Here is a 25,906-nt window from a genome sequence, read left to right as displayed (position 1 = left end):
GTGTGGCTTATTTTAATGAAATGGTGACATGAGAATGAGGGAAGATGATGGATAAAGCCTAACATTTTATTAATCCCTTGGTAACTTGCTCTCCGTATGGTAGTACACATTGTGTGTTTGCCCCTCTGGCCAGCATCCATTCCCCTTCCTTTAGCAGCAGCTCTCAATGTCCCCTTAGTGATCATTCCTTCCTGTTCCCAGCCCACATGGTTTATGATCCACCGCTGGCTGCAGCATGTGATCTGGGACTGGTAACTGAGAGTCTTCCTGGGACTTTTTATGGAACTCTTAGAAAGAAAGAAACTCCTCTTTGGTTGAGAATTTAATCCTGGAGCTGCTGGTAGCCATTTTTTGCTTCAGAATAAAGATAACAGAGAGGAAGCAGAACCAAAAGATAAGGGAGGGAAGGAGGGAGGGAGGGAGGGAGAGAGAGAGAGGTCTCAAGATCATGATTGAGAAAAAGCATGAATGTCTCCATGCCATTGTTGAAGTCCTAGATCCAGTTTCCAGGTATGCAGGGCAATAAATCCTCTTTTTCACTTGTTACTTTGAGTTTCTATGACCTGCAGTCAAAGGAAACTTGCACATACCTATAGACAAGTACTAAAGCATCCTAAAATTCTAACTGTAGAAGGTATGTGCCTACTTAGGGTAAAGGAGCCCCTCCAACCGCCCTGCTTTTCCTGGGGAGCTCTAAGAGCAGGGAACTGGAGAGCTCATAAGATCCGATCCAGGCTTCTGAGACACTCCTCCCATGCTGCTTTGAGGCAAGGGTCCTTAGCCCAATAACCTGATCCTCTGGGGGTTCTATGAAGAATATGTGAACATCCCATCAAATTGTGGGTGAAATGTTATGTGTACCCAAATATATGTGCTTTCTGGGGAAAGGGTTTATAGATTTCATCACATTAGTAAAGGGACTGGTAAACCAAAAGAGGTTATATCCCTGATAGATGATCAAAGGCAAAATATAGTGTTAAAGTCTGAGTTTCCATGACTCTAAGTGTGTCAGGTAGCTAGACTTTTTAATTAGAGAATTTGAAACAATGAAGAAGCAATGTCACCATCTTATTACTACCATGAAATTACTTGTTTAAATAAAAACCCATTAAATGTTTAAAATACTTCATCTAAAAGTTCATTTCATTGTGGGCCATCTGTGGTTTCCACTATCTGAAGGATGGAAGAGGCATATAGATTTAACAAATGACTAGAAAGTGCATCCTAGAAAAGTTCAAATATCCCCCCAGTGTCATGTAAACAAATAAAAGATTGTAGTTTGCTTGTTCTATCTGCATAGAATAATAATTCTCAGCAGCATCAATACATTCACATGCCACTGATTAGATCTTGAATATTCATGCATGCATTAAAAAGCCTTCTGTTGCTATGGTGGAACCTCATATCATGAAATGTGTTCCAGCTTTCCTTTAGGGAGAAGAATATTATAACTGAACATTAAATCAAAAGCTGTTGCTTATCAACAACAACAATCTGGAAGAAAAAGAAGGAAGATTGCCCTGGAAACAGTTGGAGAGGCTAGATTAGATTCCCAGTGAAATATTGATGTTTTGTGGGGCTGGGGCCTGGGGAGACTAATACTCAAGCAGTAATGAGTGGTTTAGACCCCAAGCATCTACTGTATGTACAAGTCCCATTGTTCATTTGGGTAATAAGACAACAGAATTCCAGAAGGACGGGGCAGAGTTGAGGGAAGTGGAGCAGGGTTGTCTACCGAGGATCCCAGCATAATGAACAGCCATCTGGAAACTCTGGCTTTTGATACCAGGCAATCTCTGCCCTAGGTAGGTAAAAAGAGTGGAAAATAACTTGGTTTCCATTGTGTGCCTGATTAGGAGAGTAAAACCCTAATTGGCCCTTTGAGGGAGAATCATAGAAGTTAAGAACACCTGTAGACCCGAGTGTTTCAACCTTAGCCTTATTGACATTTGGGGGTTGTGTAATTGTTGTCAGGGCTGCAAATTCTTGGGCCTGATGAACTATAAACTTGGAGTGGGGTCACCCCTCCATGTGATTCTGATGTTGACTAAGGTTTGAGAAACAGTAATCTAACTCAACTCCTTCATTTCACAACTGAAGAAACAGAGGTTGAGTGAGTGCCTACTCAAGATCCAACAGCTAGTTAGCAGCCCAGGCAGTACACCACAACTCCTTATGCAGACAGTTTGCTAAGCAAGCCCTTGCAGGAAGAGGTGGAAATCCTGCAGCTATTTCCCAGCACCCTGGCACATGAAACATTCTGCTGCACAGCAGAAAACATTCCAGGACTGGATGAATATGTTTCTCTAACTTGGTCTCTCTCCTGGATTCCCAGGTTTCCTAGGTTTTCATGCAGAATACTTCACTTTTATTGACATTACTTTTTAAAAGATAGGGTAATAACATGATTAGTTTACAGCTGGGCTGCTTTATTGTGTTTTTTCTTTTCAACTGTTATCATGAGGTCCCTTTTTAATATGCAATCACTTGGAGTTAGAAGAGGCCTTATTTTACAGCCACAGTTATTAAATTACTGTTATTCATGTTGATGGATAAATGTTGATTGAAGATTTTAAACCTGTCTGTGAGGTTGTCTGGAATAGAAAGCAGCTTATCCGTGTTAGAAAATAAAAATGTGTCAAAGCTTTGTATTTGAGACACCCTCTCTTCATGGCTTATTTTTTAAAAATTAGCAAAAAAAATACCCCACAATAGATTACTGTGAAAAAATATTTTTATCTCTGATAAGTGAGTATAGAAATGTTAAATGGAAAACAAATCACACTTCTTTGCCTACTTTTTTTTGCTTTGTAAAGTAAGAAATAAATGCACACCCCTGACATTAGGCCATACATCCTGACTTCTCTGCCCATTACCCTCTGGGTTAATTTTGTGGGAATTAAGGTCTCTAATTCCAAAGGAGAATTGTGAGGCCAATTTGCTTTTCATGGGAAAATGAATAAGCAGGGTAAGAACTGGTGAAAGGTATCATCTATAGGAGGATGGCTGCACGTGGGTCTAGGTTGCTTAACAGGCCAAGGAGGGGAGAAGTCAAAACCAAAACGGGTCTGCCTGCCAGAGAGACCGTCCGAGCCTGATTTGTGCCAAGAAACCCTAGAGACAGCGATTTTGCTTTCCCCTTTTAGTGTTGTTTGTGCAATTTCTGGAAATAACCTTGCAGATCTGAGTACATATTTATATTCAGATTTCCAAGGAAGTTAAAATAAAATGATGTAAATTGTGACTGATTTACATTGGACTGCTATTTAAATTGCCATCCTTTGAAATGTCTCTATATGGAGAGGTAACGTAGTCAACATTTTGGTGACCGTTTTTTCATAGACTTCCTTATGAGCACACAGGAGCACACACACATATGGACAGTTTTACATAAATAGAAACATATGCATGCTGTTTTACCATGGACGTCTAGTTTTTTTAGTCTTTTTGCCTAGTTCCTTTTTCTTTTCTAATCATCTTCATCCTTAAGGTAGCCTTGAAAGCTTAATGTGTATCCTTGCAAATCTTTGTTCATTGTATAATCACATACACACATGTAATTATTATTATGTGCAGAACATAGAACAGAACCAAGTATTTAAAACAGTGTCTGCAGCATTATAGATGCTCAATAAATATTTGTTAAATGAATGAATGGTTTGCTTCATAAAAGTGGGATAATTATATACATGTATATATAATTATTATAATTATTCTTTCTATATATATATATAATTATCCCATCTTTCTGTATTTGGCTTTTATCCCTCAATTCCTCTAGATAATCTCTCCATATAGATTAATTAATTCTTATGAATGGCTGCATAATATCTCACAGTTATGAAGGCAACACCAATTTATTTAACTATATCCCTAATTGATAGTCAAGATGATTTTACTTTTTTGCCACAGTAAAGAAATAATAGCTAACACCTACTGAGTGTGAACCACATGCAAAGCCTTTTTTTGTAAGCACTTTACGTGTATAAAGTCACTGAATTAAGGTTATTCTCTCCATTGCAGGAAACTGAACAGGAGTGGATAAGAAACTTGCCCAAGGCTGTATAGCTAGTAGATGGCAAACTAGTCAGTATGGCTCCAAAGTACCTTTCACAGAACTAGTTCTATACAAGGCAGTAATCAACACCATTGTACATACATCCTAATGGAATGGTGCTTTATTTCTAGTTGACAGTTTCCCAGGAGTGGAATTACTGTGGAACATTACCTGTATACTTTATATTGATAGTTGCTTTGCAAAAAGGCAGTAACAGTTTACCTTTCTACCAACAGTATATGAGAGTCCTCTTTCCTTCAGCATATTATCATTTAAAAAATATTTTATATATATATATATGTTTTTTTACCAATGTAGTGGGTGAGAAGTGATATTTTATTGTTATGTCTCTGTGCTTTTCTGACAGTGAGGTAGAGTGTCATGTTCATCAGCCATTTGGATTTGCTCTACTATAAATTGCTATATTTGTCAGGGTTCTCCAGAGACACAGAATATATAATTACTTAGGTGATTATGGAGGCATGAACAGTCCAAAATGTGGGCTTTTGGCAGGGTGGGCCAGCAGGGAGGAGACCCAGAATATATAATTACTTAGGTGATTATGGAGGCATGAACAGTCCAAAATGTGGGCTTTTGGCAGGGTGGGCCAGCAGGGTGGAGACCCAGGGGAGTCGATACTGCAGCTCAAGTCCAAAAGCTATGAGGCAGAAAACCGAGCCCTCCTGACAACATATTTGCAACAACTAATCCTTTTGGTATAGTAGCCTTTCTGGAGCTATTAAAGGTCAGAATGCTTGGACCTGAAGTCTAGCTCTCCACTTACTAGTGACTGAGTTCCTTAAAATAAGGATACCAAAAACTTGCCTCATAGGGTTTCTGGGAACACTGAAGCTGTTGCTTCTCACTTTATCACTTTCACCTGCTGCTATTTGTTCTATTTTAGGTTTTAGGGATTTGTCCTTTAAAAAAAATTTTTTTTAGTTTTATCAAATTGCTAAGAATATAGGGATGAAATCACTGCCTGTCATTTAGAAGACACACAGGATAAAAGCAAAACCCTTTACATAATTATGTGTCTTGTGATTTTCTGTCCCTAAGTAATTGTCTATTTTACTCATGTATCTTATAAAAGAAAATCTTTTATAGAAGATACAAGAGGGTGATTTTCAGATAAAAGCGCCCCATTTCACTAATGCAAGAAATTCAACCTATCAAACACTTTCCCTATTTGTGCTGCAGAAAAATTTAAAAACGGCGAGCAATAAGACCATTCTACAAAAGAAGTCTTACCTTTATCGTGTGTAAGAACTTTTAGGTTCCGAGAAGTATAAAGATTTGTAGTAGAGATGAACCTCACATCTTGACGTCAGCTATATATGCAGTGTTGGGTTACACAGGAGTTAGTCATTTTGGGAAATGTTAGGCTAGGTGAAAAACTTCAGAAGGGTCGCTTAGTTACTACACCTCTGGCTTACAAAGAGAAATGCCACGATCCTAGAAAGTAACCATCAGAAGCAATGACTTTGAAAGCTTACTTTCCAAAAAAAAAAAAAAAAATCAACCTGAGAGAGGTTTTAACTTTGTTTTCGTTTTAAGGATTAGAAATAATGCAAATAAAGTGCCCGGCACAAAGTAGTCTCACAATAAATGGTAGCTATTACTGTCGCTTCTTGCCGTCATGGACCGTATATTCTCATATCTGTACCCCTTCCCAACGCCTAGCATATATTGGTCGATCATATAAATATTTATCGAATGAGTGAACGAGTGACATCAGTAAGATTCAGGTTGCACTCTGGCTAAATGCCTTCCGCGTTAGACCCTGAGGCCATGAGAAAACGATAGATAAAACCGTCTCCGGCTCACCCGCCCCCCCACCAGTGCTAAACTACAATTCCCAGCATGCTGTGAAATTCCGTAGTTTCAGTGCGTCCGGGAAGAGAAGTCTCCGTCTCGCCATTGGCTCCGCGGGAGAAGCGTAGTAGTTTATGCAAATACGCGGGCTCTAGCTTACGCACGCACGGAGACTGCGCAGATCTCTTCTGAGTTCTGCGGAACTCATTTTGAGCGCGGGGATTTTAGCCGGTAGGATTTAAGGAAGGGTTCACTTCCGGTAACACCGGAAGCAGTTTGAAGATGGCGTCCTCCAAGCAGGACGGGCAAGCTACAGCGTCTAGGAAAAGTGAATTTCGTAGCCAGAAGCCGAAGCCGGAGAGCCGAGGTGAGGTTGTTTGAAAACCAAAGACTGGGGTTTGGGGGTTTTGAGTTGGGTTTTTTTCCTTTCGCTGGCTGGGAACGTGTAACGCCGCCTTGAAGTTAAGTACCTGTAATTGCTGAAGGTTGGGGTTGTTGGCCGGACTCGCAGGGTGGGCCAGCAGGGTGGAGACCCAGGGGAGTCGATACTGCAGCTCAAGTCCACCTGTACGGTGCCGACCGCGTGTTCCTAACTAATCGCTTTTGCTGGAAGCCCCCAAAGTAGGGGTCTTGCTGGATGCGTCTTCTGTAAAAGGATAAGGAAGGCCCTTCGGGACCTTAAACTCGCGGCGGTGTCTGGAAATCGTTGGCAGAGTGAGGGATGGGATGAGGTGGGAGTAGGAGGTCGTTATGCATATGAGTGAACGAGTGATAGAGTGATAATGAAGGACTGAGACGGACATAGTGATAGAAGGAGATACCAGGGGTGTCTTTAGCGCTAGTTTGTCAGCCAGTGAAGAAATTTCGGAACGTTTATTATTGTTCGTGTTTATCAGGTTGCTGAAGTATTAGCCAACACAATTCCTGTTCTTTCAACTGCGTTAATTGCTCTCTTGCTTTGCAATCTTGTTTTATCCGTTAACTTCTGTATGATTGACAGAAAGGCCAGAGAAATAGCCCGGGGCCTGCTCAGCCAGACTTATTGGAAGTGTTAAAAACCTTGAACTCTCATTCTGTAGGCATAAGGGAGATATTAAACGTGATTCGTTGTTGTTTTAATTAAGTGTATGGCAGAGAGGACGGTATATATGCAGCTTAAAGAATAAAACCAACAGGTGAAAAGGAGCACTCAGACCATTAAGTAGAATAGAGCATTACCATACCCCCAAAGCCCACTACGTGCCCTAAAGTAACCATTCTGAATCGTGTTGATTATTCTGTTTCCTTTCTTCATGATCTTTACCACCTATGCACAGAATGTTTTAATTTCGTCAGTTATTGAATTTTATATGAATGAGAAAGGATTGTAGATATTCTTCTGTGTCTTGCTTCTTAGGCTAAACTTTGTTGTTATTATTCAATCAGGGCAATACTTGTAGCTGGTGGTTTATTCTTTTTCCTACTGTATGATGTTCCCTTGTATGAATATGGGCTAATTTATGTTTTCATTTTCTTTTTCTATCACACCCCCACCCCCACCCCCACCCCCCCGCCACTTTCCCCCATTGGTGTCCATACGTTTGTTCTCTACATCTGTGTCTCAATTTCTGCCCTGCAAAGCAGTTAATCTGTACCATTTTTCTAGGTTCCACATATATACGTTAATATACGATATTTGTCTTTCTCTTTCTGACTTACTTCACTCTGTATGATAGTCTCTAGATCCATCCACGTCTCAACAAATGACCCAATTTCATTCCTTTTTATGGCTGAGTAATATTCCATTGTATATATGTACTACATCTTCTTTATCCATTCGTCTGTTGATGGGCATTTTGGCTGCTTCCATGACCTGGCTATTGTAAATAGTGCTGCAATGAACATTGGGTGCATGTGTCTTTTTTTTTTTTTTTACATTCTATTTTTATACTAAATATATTATAATATACAATTATAAACCCACTTTAAATCCACAAAAGCAATACAATTTAAACAACAACGTTTACAATCTCTTTTTTTTCTTCTTCAAACAGAAAGTCACAAAAATTACAGTCATCCTCATCAGTTCACTCAGTCCCATGTAATTAATTTTTTTTCATCTTGATCTTTTGTTAGCATTTTTATGAATTCATCAGTTTTCCATTAGAGTTCTGAAAATGCTTATTCCTTCAGTTCAGCAGTATAGTCAGTTACCAGAAACCTGTACTTGTCAGAGTCTTTTCCATGAATTCCTTGAAGATGAAACCCTCTTATAGGAACATTTTTGCAAAAGCATCAGAGTACACCCAGAACTGTCTGTAAATGACAAAAGACTTAAAAAATGACCACAGTTAAAGATTTGATGAAAGTTCATAATAATGCAATTGACAGGGAAATTTAGTTATTTCTGAGATACACATTTTAAAATGATAACTAGAATTATGACCTATAACATTATACCAGAACATGTAAGATTTTTAGGAATTTCATGTAATGTCTGAAACATTTATATTAACACATTTCCGTACAAATAACCCAAAGTAAGTTTAGTATTCGTTTTTTTAATTTTTGAATTTTATTTATTTTTTTATACAGCAGGTTCTTATTAGTAATCAGTTTTATACACATCTATACATGTCAATCCCAGTTGCCCAATTCATCACACCACCATCCCCAACCCCCGCGGCTTTCCCCCCTTGGTGTCCATACGTTTGTTCTCTACATCTGTGTCTCAACTTCTGCCCTGCAAACCAGTTCATCTGTACCATTTTTCTAGGTTCCACATACATGCGTTAATATACAATATTTGTTTTTCTCTTTCTGACTTACTTCACTCTGTATGACAGTCTCTAGATCCATCCATGTCTCAACAAATGACCCAATTTCGTTCCTTTTTATGGCTGAGTAATATTCCATTGAATATATGTACCACAACTTCTTTATCCATTTGTCGATGGGCATTTAGGTTGCTTCCATGACCTGGCTATTGTAAATAGTGCTGCAGTGAACATTGGGGTGCATGTGTCTTTTTGAATTATGGTTTTCTGTGGGTATATGCCCAGTAGTGGGATTGCTGGGTCATAGGGTAATTCTATTTTTAGTTTTTTAAGGAACCTCCATACTATTCTCCTTAGTGACTGTATCAATTTACATTCCCACCAACAGTGCAAGAGGGTTCTCTTTTCTCCACACCCTCTCCAGCATTTGTTGTTTGTATATTTTCTGATGATGCCCATTCTAACTGGTGTGAGGTGATACCTCATTGTAGTTTTGATTTGCATTTCTCTAATAATTAGTGATGTTGAGCAGCTTTTCATGTGCTTCTTGGCCATCTGTATGTCTTCTTTGGAGAAAGGTCTATTTAGGTCTTCTGCCCATTTTTGGATTGGGTTGTTTGTTTCTTTAATATTGAGCTGCATGAGCTCTTTATATATTTTGGAGATTAATCCTTTGTCCGTTGATTCGTTTGTAAATATTTACTCCCATTCTGGGGGTTGTCTTTTCGTCTTGTTTATGGTTTCCTTTGCTGTGCAAAAGCTTTGAAGTTTCATTAGGTCCCATTTATTTTTGTTTTTATTTCCATTACTCTAGGAGGTGGATCAAAAAAGATCTTGCTGTGATTTATGTCAAAGAGTGTTCTTTCTGTGTTTTCCTCTAAGAGTTTTATAGTGTCCGGTCTTACATTTAGGTCTCTAATCCATTTTGAGTTTACTTTTGTGTATGGTATTAGGGAGTGTTCTAATTTCATTCTTTTACATGTAGCTGTCCAGTTTTCCCAGCACCACTTATTGAAGAGGCTGTCTTTTCTCCATTATATATCCTTGCCTCCTTTGTCATAGATTAGTTGACCATAGGTGTGTAGGTTTAACTCTGAGCTTTCTATCTTGTTCCATTGGTCTATGTTTCTGTTTTTGTGCCAGTACTGTATTATCTTGATTACTGTAGCTTTGTGGTATAGTCTGAAGTCAGGGAGTCTGATTCCTCCAGCTCCGTTTTTTTCCCTCAAGACTGCTTTGGCTATTCGGGATCTTTTGTGTCTCCATTACAAATTTTAAGATTTTTTGTTCTAGTTCCATAAAAAATGCCATTGGCAATTCGACAGGGATTGCATTGAATCTGTAGATTGCTTTGGGTACTATAGTCATTTTCACAATGTTGATTCTTCCAGTCCAAGAACATGGTATATCTCTCCATCTGTCTGTATCGTCTTTAATTTCTTTCATCAGTGTCTTATAGTTTTCTGCATACAGGTCTTTTGTCTCCCTAGGTAGGTTTATTCCTAGGTATTTTATTCTTTTTGTTGCAATGGTAAATGGGAGGGTTTCTTTAATTTCTCTTTCATATTTTCCATCATTAGTGTATAGGAATGCAAGAGATTTCTGTGCATTAATTTTCTGTTTGAATAAAAAAAAATCCCACAAGGACTCAGAGGCAAAAAATATACAAATCAATTTTCACTGCAAAGTAAAGGACCTGTTACAGTGGAGGATTACTGGACTGAATGTCAGTATTATGACATAGTATGAGTGTGTTTCATGTTTGGTAATTGCAATCATTGTTGCTTTTGTTGTGGTCATCCATTTACAATGCTTGGTGTCAGTTTATTTTTCCCTTGTAAAAGTAAAATACAGAATGTGTGTGAAAAAAAAAGAATATGTACAGGTGGCAAATTAACACATGAATAGATGTTTGCCATCATTAGCTATTAGGGAAATGCAAATGTAAGCTTCAAAGAGATATCATTGCATACCTATTGAAATGACTAAAATTACAAAAAGAAATGACAACAGCAAATGCTGGAGAATATGTGGAGAAACTGGATCATTCATACATTGCTAATAGGACCTTAACAATGATACAACCACTCTGGGAAAGCATCTGGCAAATTCTTATAAAACTAAATGTGCAATTACCATATGACCCAGCAATTGCATTCTTGGACATTTATCCCAGACAGATGAAACTTATATTTCACACAGCAACCTGTATGTGATGTGAATATTCACAGAAGCTTTACTTGTAATAGCCTAGAACTAGAAACAACCCAAATGTCCTTCAGTGGGTAAATTGTTAAACAAACTGGTTCATCCATATCATGGAATATTACTCAGCAATAAAATGGAACAAGCTATTGGTACTTGCAACAACTTGGATGTATCTTCAGAAAATTATGCAGACTGAGAAAAGCCAATCCCCAAAGACTATATATTATATGATTCCATTTATATAACATTTCTGAAATGCCAAAATTATACAGATGAAGAACAGATTAGTGGTTGCCAGGGGTTAGGAACGAGGGTAGTTGAAGGAGATAGATGTAGTTATAAAGGGGCAGCACAAGAGATGCTTGCGACAATGAAACTGCTTTTTGTCATGACTGTGGTGGTGATTACATGCATGAAACTAGTGATACCTGAATAATATCAAAGGATTGTGTCAATGTCAATATCCTGTACTATAGTTATGTGAGATTTTACCATTGGGGAGAACAGGGTGAACAATACAGGACTCCTCTGTATTTCTTAACTTCATGTGAATCTACAATGATCTTAAATGAAAATTTAATTTAAAAAGTAAACGGGGTCGAAATAAAAAATAAAACAAGAAAAAAAATTTTGTATCCTGCAACTTTACCAAATTCATTGATTAACTCTAGTAGTTTTCTGGTGGCATTTTTAGGATTCTTTATGTATAGTATCATGTCATCTGCAAACAGTGACAGTTTTCCTACTTCTTTTCCAATTTGTATTCCTTTTATTTCTTTTTCTTTTCTGATTACTGTGGCTAGGACTTCCAAAACTATGTTGAATAATAGTGGTGAGAGTGGACATCCTTGTCTTGTTCCTGATCTTAGAGGAAATGCTTTCAGTTTTTCACCATTGAGAATGATGTTTGCTGTGGGTTTGTTGTATATGGCCTTTATTATGTTGAGGTAGGTTCCCTCTGTGCCCACTCTCTGGAGAGTTTTTTATCATAAATGGGTTTTGAATTTTGTCAAAAGCTTTTTCTGCATCTATTGATATGATCATATGGTTTTTATTCTTCAATTTGTTAATATGGTGTATCACATTGATTGATTTGCATATATTGAAGAATCCTTGCATCCCTGGGATAAATCCCACTTGATCATGGTGTATGATCCTTTTAATGTGTTGTTGGATTCTGTTTGCTAGTATTTGGTTGAGGATTTTTGCATCTATATTCATTACTGATATTGGTCTGTAATTTTCTTTTTTTGTAGTATCTTTGTCTGGTTTTGGTATCAGGGTGATGGTGGCCTCATAGAATGAGTTTGGGAGTGTTCCTTCCTCTGCAATTTTTTGGAAGAGTTTGAGAAGGATGAGTGTTAGCTCTTCTCTAAATGTGTGATAGAATTCACCTGTGATGAAGCCGTTTGGTCCTGGACTTCTGTTTGTTGGAAGATTTTTAATCACAGTTTCAATTTCATTACTTGTGATTGGTCTGTTTATATTTTCTATTTCTTCCTGGTTCAGTCTTGGAAGGTTATACCTTTCTAAGAATTTGTCCATTTCTTACAGATTGCCCATTTTATTGGCATAGAGTTGCTTGTAGTAGTCTCTTAGGATGCTTTGTATTTCTGTGGTGTCTGTTGTAACTTCTCCTTTTTCCTTTCTAATTTTATTGATTCTCTTTTTCTTGATGAGTCTGGCTAATGGTTTATCAATTTTGTTTATTTTTTCAAAGAACCAGTTTTTAGTTTTATTGATCTTGGCTATTGTTTTCTTTGTTTCTATTTCATTTATTTCTGCTCTGATCTTTATGATATCTTTCCTTCTGCTAACTTTGGGTTTTGTTTGTTCTTGTTTCTCTAGTTCCTTTAGGTGTAACGTTAGATTGTTTGAGATTTTTCTTGTTTCTTGAGGTAGGCTTGTATAGCTATAAACTTCCCTCTTAGAACTGCTTTTGCTACATCCCGTAGGTTTTGGATCGTCGTGTTTTCATTGTCATTTGTCTCTAGGTATTTTTTGATTTCCTCTTTGATTTCTTCAGTGATCTCTTGGTTATTTAGTAATGTATTGTTTTGCCTCCATGTGTTTGTGTTTTTTACGGTTTTTTCCCTGTAATTCATTTCTAATCTCATAGCGTTGTGGTCAGAAAAGATGCTTGATATGATTTCAATTTTCTTAAATTTACTGAGGCTTGATATGTGACCCAAGATGTGATCTATCCTGGAGAATGTTCTGTGTGCACTTGGGAATAAAGTGTAATCTGCTGTTTTTGGATGGAATGTCCTATAAATATCAATTAAATCTATCTGGTCTATTGTGTCATTTAAAGCATGTGTTTCCTTATTTGTTTTCATTTTGGATGGTCTGTCCATTGGTGTAAGTGAGGTGTTAAAGTCCCCCACTATTATTGTGTTACTGTCGCTTTCCTCTTTTAGAGCTGTTAGCAGTTGCCTTATGTATTGAGGTGCTCCTATGTTGCGTGCATATATATTTATAATTGTTATATCTTCTTCTTGGATTGATCCTCCGATCGTTATGTAGTGTCCTTCCTTGCCTCTTGTAACATTCTTTATTTTAAGGTCTATTTTATCTGATATGAGTATTGCTACTCCAGCTTTGTTTTGATTTCCATTTGTATGGGATATCTTTTTCCATCCCCTCACTTTAAGTCTGTATGTGTCCCTAGGTCTGAAATGGGTCTCTTGTAGACGGCATATATATGGGTCTTGTTTTTGTATCCATTTAGCAAGCCTTTGTCTTTTGGTTGGAGCATTTAATCCATTCATGTTTGAGGTAATTATCGATATGTATGTTCCTATGACCATTTTTTTAATTGTTTCTGGTTCGTTTTTGTAGGTCCTTTTCTTCTCTTGTGTTTCCCACTTGGAGAAGTTCCTTTAGCATTTGTTGTAGAGCTGGTTTGGTGGTGCTGAATTCTCTTAGCTTTTCCTTTTCTGTAAAGCTTTTGATTTCTCTGTCGAATCTGAATGAGATCCCTGCTGGGTAGAGTAATCTTGGTTGTAGGTTCTTTCCTTTCATCACTTTAAGTATATCATGCCACTCCCTTCTGGCTTGTAGAGTTTCTGCTGAGAAATCAGCTGTTAACCTTATGGGAGTTCCCTTATATGTTATTTGTTGTTTTTCGCTTGCTGCTTTCAATAGTTTTTCTTTGTCTTTAATTTTTGCCAATTTGATTACTATGTGTCTTGCCGTGTTTCTCCTTGGGTTTATCCTCTATGGGACTCGCTGCACTTCCTGGACTTGGGTGGCTATTTCATTTCCTATGTTAGGGAAGTTTTCGACTATAATCTCTTCAAATATTTTCTCAGGTCCTTTCTCTCTCTCTTCTCCTTCTGGGACCCCTATAATGCGAATGTTGTTGCGTTTAATGTTGTCCCGGAGGTCTCTTAGGCTGTCTTCATTTCTTTTCATTCTTTTTTTTAATTCTGTTCCACAGCAGTGAATTCCACCATTCTGTCTTCCAGGTCACTTATCCGTTCTTCTGCCTCAGTTATTCTGCTATTGATTCCTTCTAGTGTAGTTTTCATTTCAGTTATTGTTTTGTTCATCTGTTGTTCTTTAATTCTTCTAGGTCTTTGTTCAACATTTCTTGCATCTTCTTGATCTTTGCCTCCAATCGTTTTCCAAGGTCCTGGATCATCTTCACTATCATTATTCTGAATTCTTTTTCTGGAAGGTTGCCCATCTCCACTTCATTTAGTTGTTTTTCTGGGGTTTTATCTTGTTCCTTCATCTGGTACATAGCTCTCTGCCTTTTCATCTTGTCTATCTTTCTGTGAATGTGGTTTTTGTTCCACAGGCTGCAGGATTGTAGTTCTTCTTGCTTCTGCTGTCTGCCCTCCGGTGGATGAGGCTATCTCTATATTTTCATTTTAATGTTGCTGGACATATGGATTGTTCCCATTGTTTGTTATTATAAACAATGTGGTATAAACATCTGTGTACATACCTCCTGGTTGACATGTTAGAGAGTTTCTCTGGTTATGTACCTTACATGGGATTGGAATCCTTGAATTGTAGGGTAGGGGATGTGCAAATAATGCTACATCTTCCCAAAGGAGTTGTGCCACTTTACACTCCCGCTATCGGTAGATGAGCACTAACACTTGCTGTTATCTGAATTTTTCATTTCTGTCACTTTGTTAAGTGTGAAATCATATCTGATTTTGGTTTTAAATCAGACTTTCCTGATTACCAATGAGGTTACACATCTTTACATGTTTTGGGGCTATTATTTGTACTTCCTCTATTGTGAAACTCCTGTTGATTTCCTTAGCCAATGGGGTTTTTTTTTTCCTTTGTTTTTTTTAATTCATAACCATTGAAGTGTTTAAATTGGGTAGGATCTTGGTCAGATATGCATTTTAAGTAATCACTATTGTAGAATTTGAGGGTTTTGGGGGGGGATATTGAGAAGTGAACAATAAATAAAGACTAGCTAATTCTCTGTGATTTGAACCAGAAGTAACAAAGTGGATGTGAGTATGAGAAACAGAAAGCAAGTTTACCGGACTGGAGTGGATAACATGAACTGTAAGACCTGCTTCTTAAACTTTAGTATGCATAGGAATCTCCTCATGAGACTGTTAAGAAAGATTCCTGGGCTTCATCCCAGAGATTCACATTTAGTAGGTCTGGATGGAGCCCAAGAACTGCATTTCTAACAAACTCTCAGTTTATGCTGGTGCTTCAGGCCTGTGGATCATATCTTTGAGTAGTACCGAATTGAAGTACAGCTGTTGGATTTAAGAGGTTCTTAAAATCCAGGACCAGGAGTTTTGATAAATGATATGGGAAATAATTTATAGCCCTTAGGTGGCATCTTGTTCTCGTGAGAGGCGACCTAGACTTCGCTTCACATTCCCTTACACAAGTCACTTAAAATTTTTGAACTTAATATCTTTTATAAAATGGGAATAATAATACCAGTTCTTCCTACCTTTTGTAGTCGTGAGAGTATACAGAAATAAGGCACATGAAAGCTCTTTGGAAAACCTAAAACCCTGTACTAGTGAACATTAACTGAAAGGGTACACTGGGATCAAGCTTTTGAAAGTTTTATGTACACACACATGCATATATATATATACACATAGGCTGCACTTCATTGAGTCTGAAAGGTTACTTATATTTAAAATAGTAATATAAACAAAATGGTGTTTGGATCTTCAACTCTGAGATAGTGTGGTGCAGTAGAAGTTTGTAAGTATTGACTATGTACCAGGTGTATGCCAATAAGTGTGGATCGAAGAAGAGTCCCTGCCCTGAAGGAACTTTGTCTTCTGAGGCGACTGAAATACACACAATTTTAATACAGTATTTTGGTGATAATGACAGAGACATGTTCTTGGACTGTTGAATAATATAAAAAGCAGGGGAAAAGGAAATGCGAGGAGAGTATTGGGAAGCTTGTGAATGTATGCATACAAGTGTTCAAAAAGGGTCCAAAAGAAGTTATATCTGATGTATAGATTTCTTCCCCCTTTGTAGATGAATCAGAACTCCTCACTGTTCCTGATGGTTGGAAGGAGCCAGCTTTTTCCAAAGAGGACAATCCCAGAGGACTCTTGGAGGAGAGCAGTTTTGCAACTTTGTTTCCAAAATATAGAGAGGCTTACTTGAAAGAGTGCTGGCCATTGGTACAGAAAGCCTTGAGTGAACATGTATGCATATCTTATGTATTTCTTTGAGATTTTGTTTTTGCTTATATCTTTTAAGTAACTGAATGTGTGCTGATGGATTTTTTTTTAAAGGTGCTACCATAGCTGGTTAATTTGATTCCTTTGATATTTTAAACAGACTAGGTAAGCTTTATCTTTACAGTTCATTTGTTTTTAGTTTTGTGAATAATAGATTACTTGGAAAAATTCACATGCCTTTAAATATTTAGGGAATTCACAGATGGTCTGAAACTCACTTGTGAACTCCAAATTTCAGAATGTCTACTCTCTACTATAATGGTTGCCATGAACCTGTACAGTTTGAGCTGAGGCATACTCCTGGCATTGTTTAACTTTCATTGTAAATGAAAGATGTGGATGTGACCAACTTTCCTCTGCCGTGCCCCTAGAGCAGTGTGTTTGATTTTATTTTTCAAACTGGATTGAGACCCCTTAGTGAATCACGAAGTCAATTTAGTGGATACAATGAGCCTTCAGAAAAAAATACATCAATGTGTGGTACAAGTGGTAAGGATAAGTATCATTTAATGAAGCTTTTGGTTCACCTGTGTGTGTGTATACACTAGATTGATAGAAAATGTATTTCTCAGCTGTGGCACTGCTCTAGAGTCATTTGTGTGCATTAGGTATGAGGGTGGTTTAGCAAACTGCAGGCGTGTTTTACAGCTGTCTACATCGGAGATTAGATTCAATTTTGGTTTTTTTTTTTTGTAAACTCATAGACAGCTAACCTTAGGTTTAATTGTTCGTCATTCACTATATTGAAATATTCTTCAGATTATGCTCACAAGTTAGAAAACAGCATTTTTATTTGCTTTGTTGAAATCTGATTCTTCCATTTGAAAGTTAGTGTGTAGTTTTAATCACTGTAGTAATCATAATCACTGCTTTTATTTTTAAACCTATGATAATTTGTTTTTACTTTGTATTTAGCTAATACAAACCAGCTAGAAAAAAGTTTGAAAGGCAAAGTCCATTCTTACTCTAGGGAGCAGATTAGAGATTAGAGCTGGATCCAGCCAGGGTAGGGAAATCATATAGCTTTACATTTTTACCTTAATTTTTAAATGTAGCCTCATTTTGATTGATATATATTTTTTAAACTAGACATAATCTTTATTCCAATAAGTATAAATTATTCTAAAGCCAATTACAAATGTTTTCAATTGCCTGAGTTTTTTATATTCTTTGAAGTCTAAAAGTAATCAAGTATTCATTATTTACATTAACTTTCTAGTTTATTCAAGGAGAGAGTTAATGAATTTTGAGATAGCTTAATGGCACAGAGATTATTAATTTGGTTAGGATCGGCCCTGTAATTATCTAAAATTGAATTCATTTTTAGACAACTGCTTGTTTGCCCTTTTTGTATTGTAGCATGTTAATGCAACCCTGGACCTGATTGAGGGCAGCATGACTGTCTGTACAACAAAGAAGACATTTGATCCATATATCATCATTAGGGCCAGAGACCTAATAAAACTGTTAGCAAGGAGTGTTTCATTTGAACAGGTAAATTTAGAATTACAGAGACTGCTTTATTTGCATCAGCATTAGAGACAGCATATAACACTGCGTCTCCTCCTGCAACATAAAGTTTTCATTTTTGTGCCTAAATGTCATTTTGTGCTTAAATTTCTTGGCTTGGAGAAGATATGTACTTGTCAAGAATATTGATGGAGTACTTTTTTATTTTCCCAAAAGGCAGTACGAATTCTTCAGGATGATGTTGCATGTGACATCATTAAAATAGGTTCTTTAGTTAGAAATAAAGAAAGATTTGTAAAAAGAAGACAACGGCTTATTGGTCCCAAAGGATCTACGTTGAAGGTACTTTTTATTAGTGAAAAAGTATGTCTTCCTCTTTTGTTAGTTTTTAAGTGTACTGAACTTCAACTTATTGCTCTTTTGATATAGGCGTTGGAACTCTTAACAAACTGTTACATTATGGTACAGGGAAACACGGTTTCAGCCATTGGACCTTTTAGTGGCTTAAAAGAGGTGAGAACTATTCTCTTCAGTTAATTTTCCACAGAGAATAAATGAAATAATATAATAGTTCATTGGATAATATATTGTTTTATATATATATTTTTAGAATATGCTTTGTTTGATTTTCCATTAGTAAATTCTTCATGTATTTTGAGGGAATTCATGTAATTTCCTGGACCTTAACATATTATGGCCAACCTTTGGTAACTGAAGAGAGATCCATTTATGAATTAGGAGGTCTGCACATCATTACTCCCTCCACTCGCATTTTAAGTGGGCATTTAAGGTCTCAGTCTGTAGCAAACATAAGAAACATGAAGTAATTACATGCTTTTTTTTTTTTTTTTTGTGGTACGCGGGCCTCTCACTGCTGTGGCCTCTCCCGTTGCGGAGCACAGGCTCCGGACGCGCAGGCTCAGTGGCCATGGCTCACAGGTCCAGCCGCTCTGCGGCATGTGGGATCTTCCCAGACCGGGGCACAGACCTGTGTCCCCTGCATCGGCAGGCGGACTCTCAACCACTGCGCCACCAGGGAAGCCCCTACGTGCACTTTAATGACTGGAGAATTGAACAGATCTTGTTCTTTGCAGTAATGCATTCAGCCAGTAGAGGTCAGGCTCAGAAAACTTCCTTTAAGATATATTTTCTTTGAATGTTAATGTTTTTATGAACATCTTCTTTAGCTTGTCAGATGTTATGAGAAAATCTGTGGAGCAGATACTGTTTCTATTAACTCCTTTTGAGGCTTTTGTTGTCTGTATCTGGCAGTGAGGTCTTACTTGCTTTCCAGGGCCTTTAACCTTAATTCTATTGGACCTCTTTCTCATAAGTTATCTGCTTTTTTCTCATGGGGCAATAATAACTTAAATATTTTGAATATTTCACAGTTTTGTAGAGTCCAAGTATATTATTTAGTTCTTATGACAGATCCTTAAGGTAGTTTTATTTCCATATTACAATGAAAAAGCTGGAATAGGAAAATTAAGTGCCTTTGCCGTATGAAGTGGCAGTCCCACTACTTGAGTGCATATTTTCTAACTCTAAATCCAGCCCTCTTCCCCCTAAATTTTACAGCTCCAGAGTGTTGTGTTAATTCTGTGTATAGCTTTTTATCAGTAAAGTTGAGAGACTTCACTGTATCCAAGGGAGGTTGACTATTATGAAAGATCTAGAAGCCACTCAGAACAGTTGAAGGGACTACAGTATCCAATTTGGTAGTCATTGCCTGGTTCATAGGCTATTTTGTGATACATTAATCCTCGTCTACCTAGTTCACTAAAATCTTTATACATGACTGATTCATTTTTCTTTGCAAATTTCAGGTTCGAAAAGTAGTCCTAGACACTATGAAGAATATTCATCCAATTTATAACATTAAAGTGAGTGTTCACTATATACTCCTACAAAGTGGTTATCAAATTGTTTTTAGCTACAGAAACCTTTCTTGAAAGTAAATCTTTTATGAAAGCCTAATATACAAAACAGATAAAGCAGAGCTATTTTGGGTAAATTGGGATAGAGTTCAGCCCACTCAACTCTATCCCAGTCCTGTAGTTACTTCTTTGGAAGTTTAGGCCTCTGGAGTACAGTTTGAAAGCTATTGAAGGGGACAGTGTAATGTAGTGATTCACTTCCAATACAAATAAAATAAGCTTCATAGGATTTGTAGTAGATGGTACCAATCCAGTTTTCTTAGGGTATGAGCCCACATATTATATTTAAAGATGTGATCTTTTACAATTCTGCCTTTTTTTAAATTAATTAATTTATTTTAAAAGATTTTTTTTGGCTGTGTTGGGTCTTTGTTGCGGCACACAGGATCTTTCATTGTAGCACGCAGGATCCTTTATTGCAGCGCACGGGCTTCTCTGTGGTTGTGGCGTGCGGGTTTTCTATCTAGTGGTGCGCCAGCTCCAGGGCACATGGGCTCTGTAGTTGAGGCGCCCGGGCTTAGTTGCCCAGTGACATGGGATCTTCCCTGACCAGGGATCGAACCCATGTCCCCTGCATTGGAAGGTGAATTCTCTACCACTGGACCACCGGGGAAGTCCTGAATTCTGCCTTTTTCTATAAGTAAAGTCTGCAATATTTGAGATTGCATTAAAACCTATTTTGGAATTTAACACTCAAATTATAGGCTCTTCGAGAGAGATCTGTTGTATCCCTGTATGCATAAAGTTCATGATTGTTCTCGGAAATGTAACCATGGTATAATGAGTTGTTTTATGATGGAGATTTGTTAAACAATCCTTGAATTTAATGAAGTTAAGTTGAAAAGTCACTCTTAGATTGGGGTGAAAAAACGATTTTGAGTTACATTGGGACATTAAAGATAAAGAGAGCTTGTCTTGCATCTGATGCCTAGTTTGCATCCTCTGATGTTTCAATGTCTATAAAATTCAGATGGAGTAGGGGAAGTGTGAAAACATTCGTTTTGTTGATCATGAGAAACTTTTTTTCTTTCCCTGTGATATTTCAGGTGCTACTGAAAGCTTCCTGCTTGTAGGAAACATCACTAATTAAGAACTCTCCCTGTTATTGTTAGGTTGAATTTTAAAGGTTTTAATGAAATAATGGTTGAAAAACTGAGTCTTATTTTCATCTCAGTTTAACAATTCTAAATTTCTAATGGTTTTCTGATGCTTGGTTAATTATGCATGTTTGAGATTATATATTTTTTCTTTCCGGAATTGGTTTAATCCTACTGAAGAGACTAAGAATTGTTCCTTTTAATTTTATTATTTATAGGAACAATGTTGATAATGTCTTAGGTTGAGAAACATATGACTGCTAAAATTAAAAATGTTTAAACTAATAAAAAAAATAAATAAAAAAATAAAAAATAAAAAAATAAAAAATAAATAAAAATGGAAAAAAAAAAAAAAAAAAAAGACTTCGCCTTCCAGTGCAGGGCGTGCAGGTTCGATCCCTGGTTGGGGAGCTAAGATCTCACATGCCTCGTGGCCAAAAAACCAAAAAGCATAAAACAGAAGCAATATTGTAACAAATTCAATAAAGACTTTAAAAATGGTCCACATCAAAAAAAAATCTTAAAAAAATTGAATTAAATTAAAAGTTTACTTTGTTCATATATTGCCATGGTTGAAGACCTTAATGATTAAACGAGAGTTGGCGAAAGATTCTGAGTTAAGATCACAGAGTTGGGAAAGATTTTTGCCACAGTTCAAGCACAAAAATGTGAATAAACGCAAGGAACCAAAGAAGAAAACTGTTAAGAAGGAGTATACACCATTCCCACCACCACAGCCAGAAAGTCAGGTCAGTATTAAATGTTGAATTTCTTTACATGAGGGGGAAACCATTTTAATCTATTTTTGTCAGAAACTTTGAGGGTATTTTGGGTGGAATTTCTGTGTATGTACGTTTGGATGTGTAGAGATATAAGAAACTGAAGGTAAGTGTGAATAGGCTTATTTTGAACTAATTGTATGGGGGTGGGGAGTGGAAGCTTCATACTTTGAGTGTAAACTCTGTCAAGGTGGGTGGTGTCAGTTGTGTATCTGTAGCCACTATAAATGTTCCATGGTTAAAAAAAATTCAACGATTTAGTCCACAATGCTTTCTACTCTGCTTTAGCATCATTCATGTGACCATGTACTATATAGGATTGCTCTGGATTTGAAATCTTAAGTCTAATATCTATCCTTTTTTTAAGACATGAATGCGTCTAATTTTGTCAACTGTCCTCTGGCATCATTCTCTTTCTAAAATTTCCTTTTCTCTCTTGCCCATCACTGTTTTCTTTCATACTCCCTTTTCTTCTATCACACCTGCCCAGCAAAACTAAAACTTGGATCAGTCCTAAAACTTGACTTCTTTCCCATAACGTGGCTATTGAACATAGCTGAAGAAAGTCATATCTTTGGATTATATCCCTTAAAAATTCACGTTTCCAACCTCAGATAGGTCTTCAGTATTCTCTGGCAGCTCTGTGTCCTCTTAATTCTTTAGCCACCCTCCCACTGCAGTAAAATAAAGTGCAGTGTCATCTACTAGAAGTATTTGAGACTACGAGGCAAGAACTATTTCAACTTCCTCTTATCTCACAATTTTTTTTCCATCTGCATCAGTCCTTTCTTTGCCTGTTCTTTGAATTCTGTCTTTACCTGTCTTCTGAGGTGTCTTGCTTCATTATTCCCTTCCTTGGCTGTATGTTAAAGTCTTCCCTTTTTACGAGTTCTTTGTGCTTAGCATGTAAACCCCATCTCTTTCTGTGTACTATATCTTGTCTTCCCCACAGCCCGGTGTTTGTAGTTTTCCAGGAAGGTTTGATGAAAGGTTAAAGGTAAAAAAGGAATGATGATCATCATAGTAAAAAAACAAACAAACAGTGGAAGTGTTGGATCTTGAGGTCTACTTTGGAAAACAAAGAAAGTGAAGCCAGAAGGAAAGTGTTAGTTGGGGGAAAGTGGAGTGATCCAGTTACTAAACCGTGCTTCTGTAACCCCCAATATATTTTGTATAGCCCTGTACTGTAGTTAGTAGTTGTCATTTTACCTTTTTTTCCTATGACTGTAAAGCTTCTCGAATCAGCGATGTCTCATTTGACTTATTCTGCCACTTACTTGCTGTGTAATTATGGGCATCATTTATTTAACCCATCCATGCCTCAGTTTCTTTGTACAGAAAACAGGAATAATGATCATACCTGTCTCAGAATTGTTAATGAGGATTAAGTGAGTTAGTCATTGTAGAGAGCTTAGTGTTAGAGTTTAGTAGAACATTGCCTTAGGTAGACCAATTAATTATATGTTGACTATCCACTTAATGAATTTGCTATTGCTTGCTCTAATTAGTACTTAATTAGTCTCCACATCCTGACAATTCTTGCTTTTCATTTTGTATGCTGCAACCTTTTTTTTAAAAACAGGCTTTTCTCTCTTCTCCTTTCTTCTGTACGTTTTATAAAGTGCTACTTTGCTCTCTTCACTCTTCTCAGGAACCTTCAGTCGTTTCTAAGTCATTTCCCATCTCCCTTACCTGTCATTCATGTTTCTTCATGCTTCCGCAGAACTGTCTTTCCCGTTTCCTCTCACACTTTTCTGAATCATTGACCTTCCTCCCCACCTCAAGCAGTGTGTTGTGTATTTCATGAACACATCACCTACTTTCCTACCTACATGCTTTTGTGCACATATATTCCCCTCAGCTTAAACGACATTGCCTTCTTTTTATGTTGCTACCTTTATAGAGTAATCATAGTTTTGACCCCACTGTCTTTACCTTAAGGTCATTGTGAATTTCTTAGGAATTGACTTCTCATCTACATTATTTATGATGTATTGTAAATACTGATTTCAATAGATTGATAAAGAATTGGCTACTGGTGAATACTTTCTGAAGGCAAGTCAAAAGAGGAGACAGAAAATGGAAGCAATAAAGGTAAGACTATGTCTAGCTTACAACACTAATTGCAAAGTGTATAGATACTTGAATTCTTATTTAACTACAAAAGCGTTTTTTAACGTAGTTTTTTTATTAATGATGTAGGCTAAACAAGCAGAAGCTCTTAGTAGGAGGCAAGAGGAAAGAAACAAAGCATTTATTCCACCTAAAGAAAAACCAGTTGTGAAACCTAAGGAAGGTAATGCTTGTTTTCCAACTCTTGTTATGCTGTAAAAGTCTGTTAGAGGAAAAGTAAACCCATAGTGGATTTGTCTGAAGCTCTTTGAGTGTTATTCTCTTAGCATTTCATTAATCACAAATCCTAGGGAAAAGCGGTTACTGAGATAATTTATAATTTAGTAGCAGCTAATGCCTATTTAAGAGTATCCCAGATTGACAGTCCCTTCCTGACCTCTGTGCTGAGGAAGGACTCTGTTGTGAAAGATATAAACCAGGGCAGTGAATCTTCTGTAAAAATAAAACAGTAAGATCCCTGAGCTCTGCTATCATGCCCTTTAAAAAGAGCTTATCAAAAGTTGTACTTTCTTTACTTACGTGATCTGTGGCTTAAAATTTGATTTCTGTACGGTTAGCGTGGATTTCTCATCACTTGGGCTAAAAGACACCAACAAAATAGCAGGACGATCTTTCTTACTCAGGGGCTTTTAAAAAGACAGAAAACACGCTGATGCCTTTTCTTCTCATTCCTAGCCTCATTTTGATCTATCTTCTCCTCTTTCGCGTTTTCTTTTCCACTAGTAACATGTGTACTCCTCTGTAAGGTGACTCTCCCAAGTGGTCAGTGGCACAGTGAGGGGAGGGAGGTCACCCAGCGGCCTTGCACATGACCTGCTGGTCAAAGCCGCATGGAACAGTACTGGTTTGTTCATTTATATCAGTGTTAACAGCTTTAAAAGTATTGTATTCTATTTAGATCCTTGGTTATATAAAAGTTAAAAATATCATAAGCATTATAATTTCTAGTTTGTACAATCTGTCAGTTATGTACTCTGAAGGTATTCAATAGCTAGTTTAATCTCGGTTTATTACTGATTAAAGTGTAGCTATTCCACTCTAGTGGAGGCTTTAAGTCTGCTCTCAAGTTGCTGGGTTGTTTGATGACATTTTATCTTGTGGTTCTTTTATGTCCTGTTCTTTAAATAATAAGAAAAAGTTTTATTCTTTTCACTGCTTTTCTGTTTTGTTCACACTTTTTGTGTTAAATACATGGGGTTGGGTTCTGTTAGGAGGACCTCCAGATACTCTCAGCTTATTGTCTTTATTACCAAAATCTTGTTAAATGAAATACTACTAGTCATTAATTGAATATTCAGAAAACTAAGTTTTTTAAGGAATACTCTAAAGTTCCAAAATATGGAAAATAAAAATAATCTTATCACCAACAATTTAAGGGAAAAAATGTAATTTTAATATAGTTGAATCCAGTAATTGGTTCAAATAGTTAAAGTGTAATGCCATTTTCGTGTATATTTTCACTAATGTATTTTTAAAGTACTTTGTTTTCTCCTAGTTAGAAGAAATTTCTAACTTTCCTTTAAGCAAGTGTTTTATATTTTATAACATGATCTTTCAGTTGCAACAGTACTCTGAAATTATTCTTATATATGTATTCTTTATTTGGTATAATCTAAAGAATTACATGTATTGTTTTTATTTAGCTTCTACTGAAACTAAAATTGATGTGGGCGCCATCAAGGAAAAGGTTAAGAAAGCAAAGAGTAAGAAACTGGGAGCTCTTACAGCTGAAGAAGTTAAGCTTAAAATGGAAGCAGATGAAAAGAAAAAGAAGAAAAACAAGTAACATACAAAAAAAACACAAAAAACCCTGAGCTAGAATTTATTAAGCTATCTCCTTTTGTAAAGGATTTTGAGATACTAGGGCATTAGTTGCCTTATCCATGAGAAGTAATACCCTGATCACTTTTTTCTGAGTTTGTTTTGTTCTTTATATAAACAGCAGTTCT

At 36.9% G+C, this 25,906-nt stretch overlaps 1 protein-coding gene across 1 annotated transcript; it reads left to right on the top strand.

Annotated features, from left to right (window-relative positions):
- Window positions 1–6,154: 6,154 nt before the first annotated feature.
- KRR1 (KRR1 small subunit processome component homolog) lies at window positions 6,155–25,906 on the top strand (the record flags this gene model as incomplete). The annotated part of the gene is made up of 10 exons (XM_079715145.1): window positions 6,155–6,239; window positions 16,333–16,505; window positions 17,901–18,035; window positions 18,228–18,353; window positions 18,441–18,524; window positions 19,838–19,894; window positions 21,624–21,794; window positions 23,841–23,918; window positions 24,027–24,120; window positions 25,601–25,906. The coding sequence occupies 10 exons, from the start codon at window positions 6,155–6,157 to the stop codon at window positions 25,741–25,743; spliced, it is 1,146 nt and encodes a 381-aa protein (XP_079571271.1). The 3' UTR covers window positions 25,744–25,906.

The sequence above is a fragment of the Hyperoodon ampullatus genome (assembly GCF_949752795.1).
Source record: "Hyperoodon ampullatus genome assembly, chromosome: 11".
In the NCBI taxonomy this organism is placed as follows: domain Eukaryota; kingdom Metazoa; phylum Chordata; class Mammalia; order Artiodactyla; family Ziphiidae; genus Hyperoodon; species Hyperoodon ampullatus.
The sequence above is the reverse complement of the archived record's forward strand: the minus strand, read 5'-3'. Positions and strand labels throughout refer to the sequence as shown.